The 9,469-nt window shown below is 34.8% G+C and overlaps 1 protein-coding gene across 3 annotated transcripts in view; it reads left to right on the forward strand.

Moving 5' to 3' along the window:
* Spata5 (spermatogenesis associated 5) overlaps window positions 1–9,469 on the forward strand; it is a 173,177-nt gene that overhangs the window by 49,505 nt on the left and 114,203 nt on the right. For all 3 annotated transcript variants that reach the window (XM_031376652.1, XM_031376651.1, XM_031376653.1), the window contains exons 13-14: window positions 2,184–2,263; window positions 6,655–6,781. In XM_031376652.1, the coding sequence (XP_031232512.1) occupies window positions 2,184–2,263; window positions 6,655–6,781 (207 nt within the window). The remainder of the gene's footprint in view (window positions 1–2,183; window positions 2,264–6,654; window positions 6,782–9,469) is intronic.

Below are 9,469 nucleotides of genomic sequence, written 5' to 3' on the forward strand. Positions count from 1 at the left end.
ATAGTGTAAAAACATGAAATAAACAATACTACTAATAGAGAGGCTGAGATAGGAGAGGCAAGATTTCATGGTCCTTTTGTTGTACACAGCAAGACACTGTCACGTACAAATAAGCTGAAAGTGTTTATAGATTGTACAATATTGGACCTATTTCTCCAATTACCAAATTAGAGAGACCGTTGGATGACAATCAACAAATTTCTAATTCCTCATATTTTTAGTTTTCAATCAATTAGTATATGTTGGTAATACTAATTTTCATATTAAGATATTAAAAGGTAATTGTCACTTCCTCTTGTTTTTGTTGTAAGAGGTGGAATTAGGTTTGTGTGGATTTATTGAAAGATTACTTTCTTGCTTCTCGGGTGTAGTTTTGCACTTTAAGTTGGTGTTTTCCATCTATTATCCTTTGTAGGGCTGGATTTGTGGAAAGATACTGTGTAAATTTTATTTTGTCATGGAATATCTTGTTTTCTCCATGTATGGTAATTGAGAGTTTTGCTGGGTATAGTAGCCTGGACTGGCATTTGTGTTCTTGTAGGGTCTGTATGACATCTGCCCAGGATCTTCTAGCTTTCATAGTCTCTGGTGAGAAGTCTGCTGTAATTCTGATAGGCCTGCCTTTATATGTTACTTGCCTTTTTTTCCCTTACTACTTTTAAAATTGTTTCTTTGTTTAGTGCATTTGGTGTTTTTATTATTATGTGACAGGAGGAATTTCTTTTCTGGTCCAGTCTATGTGGAGTCCTGTAGGCTTCTTGTATGTTCATGGGCATCTCTTTCTTTAGGTTAGGGAAGTTTTCTTCTATAATTTTGTTGAAGATATTTACTGGCCCAATACCTTGGGAGTCTTCACTCTCTTCTACACCTATTATCCTTAGGTTTGGTCTTCTCATTGTGTCCTGGATTTCCTGGATGTTTTGGGTTAGGAGCTTTTTGCTTTTTGCATTTTCTTTGATTGTTGTGTCAGTGTTTTCTATAGTGTCTTCTGCCCCTGAGATTCTGTCTTCTATCGCTTGTATTCTGTTGGTGATGCTTGCATCTACGACTCCTAATTTCTTTCCTAGGTTTTATATCTCCAGGGTTGTCTCTCTTTCTGATTTCTTTATTGTTTCTATTTCCATTTTTAAATGCTGGATGGTTTTGCTCATTTCCTTCACCTGTTCGATTGTGTTTTCCTGTAGTTCTTTAAGGGATTTTTGTGTTTCCTCTTTAAGAGCTCCTAGCTGTTTACCTATGTTCTCCTGTATTTCTTTGAGGGTGCTAGTTATGTCTTTCTTAAAGTCCTGTATCATCATCATGATAAGTGATTTTATATCTGAATCTTTCTTTTTCCGGTGTGAGGGTGTGTCCAGGACTTGCTATGGTGGGAGAATTGGGTTCTGATGATGCCAGGTAACTTTGGTTTGTGTTGTTTATTTCCTTACGCTTGCACCCACCATCTGGTTATCTCTAGTGCTACCTGCCCTTGTTAAATCTGACTGGAGCCTGTCCTTCCTATGATCCTGGTTGTGTCAGAATTCCTCATAGTCAAGCTGTTTCTGGGATCCTATGATCCTGGGCTTGTTAGAGCGCCTGGGAGTGCAGCTTCCTCTGTGTGTTGTGGGACTGGCTGTGGACCTTGCACCCAAGGTCTGCTTAGGACACCAGCCCAGAGAGACCGGAAGGACTTAGTGTACATTCTTAAAACAAGTATGACTTTGAGATATCTAAGCATTTTATGTAGCTATTTTAATGTGTTTTATAGTGTGTATTATTATTTATTTGGCCCATGTTTTGGACCAAATATTCTATGCACTGTTTGTTATTCATTTCCTAATCTTGAGCTCTGTTTGTATTATTATCACCATCATTTTCTGAATGTGGAAATTGAGGTCTGGAGAAGTAAATTTGTCTACTGAAGCACACACAACACTTGGTGGAGCTGGGATTTAATGGGGTTTCTCTTATTACTTACCTGATCTTTCTCCTGTATTATATTTATTGGTAGTCTATTGACCCTAAAGAAATTACTTTTAAATCACTATAGTGCTTTGAGTATCTGTTAAAAGGTATAAATAAAGTAATCAGGCTGGTCGTTTTATGTATGATAGATTTGATTTTAAATGGTTTTCAGTAGGAAGCCAACTTTGTAATTTTCTGACATTTGCTAATTTGGTCTACTATGGTATTCTTTCCACTAGATATTTCGTAAAGCAAGAGCAGTGGCACCTTCCATTATCTTTTTTGATGAACTTGATGCCCTGGCTGTTGAAAGGGGCAGGTAAGAAACATTGAATATTAGCATATTCAATAATAGCAATTAATATTTTATGCAAATGCAATGTGTTGCTCTTTTCTAGAAACTTTATATCTGTGCAGTTAAGTTTTCCTTTACCCACTTATTTCATCTAATCACTTTGTATAATCATTTCCTATATAACTGGAAAAAATACTGATAAAATTGAAGCATTTGAGTTAACTTTTAGTTCATCTAGAAAGGTCTTTTAGTGCTATGTAATAGAAGTAATAGTATTGATAAAAATATTTAGTTAAAAGTGAAAACAAAGATGAATGAAATACAATTATTTTGTATAATAGAAGAAAATTATAAAAGCTGCTACTATATGACCCACACAAAAATATTATTTTCATATTTCTAGCTTTGTGCTAGAATAGAAAGATCTTATCTTTAAATAACTTCAATATAAGTAACCTTGCCAGATAGTAAAAAGATTATATGTATTTTAGAGTTCTTTAGAATAAATGTCTCACAGTAAAATAGAAGGTAAATTATTTAAAATAATTAGACTGAATGGGCTTTAAATTTTAGAAAAATTTCTTTAAAATTTGGTATGTTTGTTTGTCCCTGGTGACAAGCTGCTCAAAGAGTTTTAAGTACTAGAACATTTCAAATGTATTGTTACTGTGATATAGTTAGTTTTTCAGAAATTACCATAATAATCATGATAGTAATCTTTCTTTTTAAATAGATTACATTTCTGCTCTTTTCCTTTGGTGACGGGGATTACCCAAAGAGTTTGGGCTTGCTGAGCCTGTACTCTACTACCCCTGAGCTAAATCTCTGGCTCAACAAATGTTTTCTCTATAACATGACTATTTAGTCAACTTTTAAATTTCTTTTACGTTTAGTTTTCTGTTGTAGTACAAAGGTATCCCAGTAAATACATAATAGTGAAAAAAATGGCTGGCTAGCCACATTGTTTGTATGATTTGCCAGTTTTTGTTTTATTTTGTGTTTTAATGTTACTCTTTTGTGCCGGGCGGTGGTGGTGCACGCCTTTAATCCCAGCACTTGAGAGGCAGAGGCAGGCGGATTTCTGAGTATGAGGTCAGCCTGGTCTACAGAGTGAGTTCCAGGACAGCCAGGGCTATACAGAGAAACCGTCTCAGAAACCAGAAATAAAACAAAACAAAACAATAAACAAAAATATTACTCTTTTGGTTATATTAAATTTCTCATGCCATTGTATGTCTTTTGAGAATAATTTGGACAGAGGTTTTGACTTATGAAAGGAAAGAGGAAATACTGTATCAGAAGTGTCTGACTCTAGTATTTTTTGTTGCTGAATGCTTTTTTTAATGCTGTATTGCCTTTCTCTAGCAGATAGTAAAATTTTATGACATTTTAGTGATTTATATATTTGTCTTCAATAAAATATTTGTATTTAAATATTTGTATTTAAACTTTTGGCTCTGATTTCCTAGGATGTCAGTTTTTTGGTTTTTGTTTCCTACTGATGTTTTGAAAGTTACCCAGGATGTTACCAAGGCCTATGAAATGTTTTCACCAAGTTGTTCTCAAACTAGGTTTCAGTAGTTATGTGGAAGTAAAGGACAAAAATTATATATGTAATCAGGATCGAAGAATTCCCCTCTTAATTTTAACATTAAGCCACCATTTGTTTCTATAACAAATAGTAGTTAGATATTTATCTCTTTGTATATGGATGTAACAAGAGGTGATTAATAATACTAAATGATTTCCTGTACATAATAGTATAGATTCACAAAATTTTTAATCTGATAGGACACATACATAGCTTGTTTAAATCAGTTCCCTACTGCTTTTTTGTTTGTTTTTAAGTAAGTATTCAAGTTACTAGGTCCAAATGTTAATGTGGACCAGTCTATTTGATTATAGATTATGGTCTTGAATCATCACATACAGATGCTGGGTAGAATTCTCCTCCTGAAATAAATCTAAGCTCCTTTTGAAAATACATAACTACCCCCAGGATTTCCCAAGTTTTTTGTTTTTTTTTTTTGTTTTTTGTTTTTTGTTTTTTTAAGTGAAGACAACTGTTGGTATAGATCCAAGAAGCCAAAAGTGTAGGATTTTTTTTTTTTTTTTAAGATACAGTTTTATTTCTTGGGTAAAGCATTTTCGTATATAAGTATACATTCTTATAAAATGCTGTTAAAATATTTTGTTAGGTTTGGAGGGATTTTTTTTTTAAAAATCAGTTTTATAGTGTAAAACTTTCTAAAAAAAATGTATATGTAAATCATAGCTATCCAAAATGAATGATTCCTTGAGAACTCACAAGGAGCCAAGATACTATATTTGACCATGAAATAAACTATAAAATTAAATATAAAGAACTCTACAAGTATATGACAAATATGTGGTCTACTTAAACACCTAGGAACAAGGGGCTTTTGGTCATATATTGAATATATGATCATTCCAATCATGCTTGAGTGTTAGAAAGCAGATCAGGGGAGCTGTTTGTAGTAAGAGATTGATGGTTCTCATTAGCAGGATTAAGGAAGGCTCTGTAGGGACCTGACAGTTGATTTGAATATATCTGTCCCAACCTGTGTTATTTCTGAAATTCTGAACATCTTCAATTATGTTTACTTTTCCATTGCCCCTTACTCCTTATTTCTTCCCTTCCTTCTTTTCCATCCTCCTTTTTTTAAAAAAATTTGTTTGAAGGATTTTGTGTTCTGAAGGTCAACCCAAGTTTTGGGCATGCAAGACAAACATTCTCTTGATAACCTGTATCTCCAGCCGTATCCATGCTTTTTTAAGAAGCAGAAAATTCTTATGGGCCAGACTCCATTTCAGTTCTTTTTCTTTAAAAGGATTATATGCGTCTTCCTTAAGTTGGTGAGAGTCATAATTGCAGTGATGGTGCCTGTAACTACTTCCTCTTGGTAATTTTTTTGTGCTAAGTACTGTGCTGGAGACCTTCCTTGTTGTATTTAATTTTTAAGATAATTAATCTGTTTATTGTACTGTGACAGAATACCTAAGTGGGTTTTGGTTTGTTATTAATGTATGTGTATGGGTATTGTTGATATTTTAACTATTTTTTTCTACTGTTTTTTAATTTTTATGTTTTATTGATTGACTTCTACTTTAACATTGGGTATTTTGTGGGTTTATTTTTTGTTTTGTTTTTAGTTTGTTGGTTGGTTGGTTTTTTGCTTTAAATTTATCAAATATTTCTGAACTCATAGAACTGTTGCTAATTTGATTGTTAAGGACTCTTGGAAAGGTTATATAGTATAGATTGTTGCGAAAAATAAGACTATTTAAAATGTTAAAAGTTTACTTAGGTAGCAGATCTATTTACCTCATGTTTGGCTGTCTTGTAGGAATTAGGCCTCAGGCTCTCTATATACTCTCTGACCTTGGAGAGTTTTAATACTGCACAGGACCACTTGAAATTAATACTTGCATCAGCAGTTACATAAAACACCTCATTTCCACTTGGAAGTTGTGGATAAGAGGATCCACAACTGTTTTGTGGATAGTCAAGTTTTGGAGCTTGCAATGTACGTTGAAATCTGAGTCCTGTCAGTAAGCATACTGCGTGCTGGTTATGCTGTGTGCTCTGTCATAGGAATTAACGTGTAGGTAACATTCATCCCATGGTAGAGAAAAACCCTGTGTTCTTTTCTGTCCCTTTCAAGCATATTTCACTGCAATCTCTGTTAATATACTCAATGCTTTTTCATTTCACAGATTAAGTAATTCATAGTTCCAAATAGATCTGAAGAAATTGTGATTATCTTGTGATCTTGATAAAACTGTTCTCTCAGAGTTTTCTTACTTTAAAGAGTGTGTGTGTGTGTGTGTGTGTGTGTGTGTGTGTGTGTGTGTGTAACTGGCTTTGTAAATGACTTTCATACACCAGCCAGTTTGTCCAGCAAGAAATTAGGATGATGATAACTATCTGCCTGCTTGCTGTATTTTTAAAATGCTTGATTATTTCCATGTATCTAGAAATATTAGTGATATCTTTGTTGTAGGATATGCAGAATTTTTCATATAACTCAGCCTTCCTCTGAGTCTTTATCATACTGTATCTTTCTTTTACTGCCTATCCCTATCAATATATAGCAGATGTAAATTTTGACTAACTTTAATTCTTTGTTTTATGAACTGGTTGAAGTAACCTTATGTCTCTTCAGTCCTATTTTCATTTGCCGTTTTAGTGTTAGAGAGAAAAATCACCACGTTTGATGATTAGGAAAGGAAATTATTTGGATATAATTTTTATATGATAATTTAATTACTAATAAGTTATCAGACATATATTTGCAAATACATTGTTTTCTTGTAAAATAAAGAAATTTTAAAATATTAAATATGGTATTTAGGGAGATAGAAGATTTTTAACACCTTTTTCAAAATACCAGTTCTTCAGGTGCCGGGAATGTTGCAGACCGTGTTTTGGCTCAGCTGTTAACGGAAATGGATGGGATTGAACAGCTAAAAAATGTGACAGTTTTGGCAGCTACTAACCGCCCAGATAGAATAGACAAGGTAAGAAACAAAATATGTATCCTGAAAAACCAAGAAACAGATTATCGGATTTATGTCTTTTTATTTTTTTAAGTTTGTTTTTGTTACATTGCTTTTTTAGTTTTTCATTAAGAAGATGCCAGATAATGTGGAATGGACTCATTGTTTTGTTACCTACTGCAAATTTACTAATTTTTGACATGGACAACAGAAACCTTATGTTCTTAACAAGCTAGTCTCCCAAGGTTCAGGAAAGTTATAGATCAAGTTTAACTGTGAAGACACTTTTGTACTGCTGTGTAGGTTACTTGAAAAATCTGGTCTTGGGTTCCATTCTTAGGTAGCTGTAACCAGTGTAGTGGAGTGTTGGAGGACATCCTTTTCTGAGTGAAGAACTAGGGTTGGACTAGACTACCCAGCTTCTTCCTAACTTAGGGTCTCATACCTTTTTATTGAGAATTACAAGGAGAAATGGAGAGGCCACTCAGGGAACTACTCTGTTAATGGAAGTATTTTGTAACTCTCCAGTGTTCCCGTCTCCCTCTGCTGCCAGAAACTTTCAGTTAATTTTACTTGAAAATTAAATATTTAAGATTTGTTTTTTTCTATTTAGTTTAGACTTCTGGAGAATTGTGTAGCATTTTCATCTATGCCATGGTACATGTATTTCATACTCGATAGAATTAGGACACCTATCATAACTGTAGAAGTGCTGTGGTGGCCATCACTTTCATTGTACTAGAGTAAAAATAATAATAGATTCTCTTCTCCCAGTATGGACCTTAGATGTAACTTTTGTGTTTGTATATATATGTGTGCTTTTTAAATTGTAACTTGTAAAATCCCTTTTGAAAATAAGAAGGATCCTTGCTGTTAGATGAGCACTTTTATTTAGTTAGCATTTGGCTGTGTGATGAATGTTCTTGGTCAAATTCAGGTAAGAGGACTGACTTTCCTTCACTGCTACTGTGTTTACACCAGCCTCCTGAGGTCTGAACTTTTGTAGGACAAAAGTGCTGGAGGATCAGTGCTGAACATCTCACAGATTGGTATGAAAGGTAGCACTGAATTTTAACAAGGAGCATAGAACATGAAGATGAGATCCTTAAAGACTGCATCATTCAAATAAAGGTTCTAAATCCAGGAAAAAATATGGGTTGCCTTTCCTGGGTAGATGGTCCTGGGTTCTGTAAGAAAGCAGGCTGAGCAAGACAGAGGGAGCAAGCTGGTAAGCAGCACTCCTCCATATTTTCTGCATCAGCTCCTGCTTCCAAGTTCTACCCTGTTTGAGTTTCTATCCTGGCTTTTTAAAATAAAGAACAATAATTTGGAAGCATAAGCCCTTTTCTCCCCAAATTGTTTTGATCATAGTGTTTCACCATGCAATAGAAATCTTAATTAACTAGGACATATGTATAGCATTTTCTTAGCTGGTTTAGGTGCCTTTAGGTATATTCCCAGGAGTGAAGGAAAGAAGTCATATGTTAGTTCTTGTTTTAGCTTTTTGAAGCCTGGATACTGATTTCCAAAGTGGCTTACACTATACTGTGGCACTCCCACCAGCCGGGTTCAAGTGCCATTTTTTTGCCTTTGTCCTCTCCAGGATTTGTGGTTTCTTGATGGTTGCTGTTCTGACTGGTGTGAATTGGAGCCTCAGTTTAGTTTTAATTTGCATTTCCCTCCTTGTGAAGGATATTTAAGATTATTTTTCTGTACTTACTGGCTTCTTGAAAACTGACTTTTCCATTCAAATTGGCCACTTACTGATTAATTGGGGGGACAAGTAATTTTTTTTTTATTCTTTACCTTTATGAGTTTTATTCCTCTCTGATTTATAGTTGGCAAAGATTTTCTCTCACTCTGTAGCCTGTCCCATCAGATGATGATTTTTTTATGTAGAAGCTTTTTAATTTTATTTAATTCTATTTGCTTATTTTTTATTGTTACTTCCTAAGTTGTTTATATCCTTTCACAAAGTAATTGCATATTATGTCTCAAACAGTGCCTTCCCCAAAGTGTCAGGTCTTTAGTCTTGATTTCATTTTTTTTTATTAGATACTTTATTTACATGTCATACAATATCTCCTTACCCAGTTTCCCCTCAAAAAACCAACCCCCCCAAAAAACAAAACAAGAACAAGAACAAACCTCTGTTCCCTCCCACCTCCCCCTACTTGCAACTCTACCCTCTCCTGCTTACTGGCCCTTAGAACCTTCACAGGACTAAGGGCCTCTCTTCCCATTGATGATGGACTTGGCTATCTTCTACTATACTTATGCAGCTGGAGCAGTTAGTCCCACCATGTGTATTTTTTGGTTGGTGGGAGCTCTGAGGGTACTACTTAGTTCATATTGTTGTTCGTCCTAAAGGGCTGCAAACCCTTCAGTTCCTTGGGTCCTTTCTCTAGCTCCTTCATTGGGACCTGTATTCAGTTCAATGGATGGCTGTGAGCCTCTACTTCTGTATTAGTCAGGTACTTTCAGAGCCTCTCAGGAGACAGCTATATCAGGCTGGATTGTCCTTCTTTCAGTCTCTGCTCCATAGTTAATCTCTGCAACTCATTCCATGGGTATTTTGTTCCCCCTTTTAAGAAGGAATGAAGTGTCCACATTTTGGTCTTCCTTCTTCTTGAGTTGCTTGTGGTTTGTGGATTGTACTTTGTGTATTCCAAACTTCTGGGCTAATATCCACTTATCAGAGAGTGCATA

Source organism: Mastomys coucha, unplaced genomic scaffold (genome assembly GCF_008632895.1).
Source record: "Mastomys coucha isolate ucsf_1 unplaced genomic scaffold, UCSF_Mcou_1 pScaffold17, whole genome shotgun sequence".
Lineage (NCBI taxonomy): Eukaryota > Metazoa > Chordata > Mammalia > Rodentia > Muridae > Mastomys > Mastomys coucha.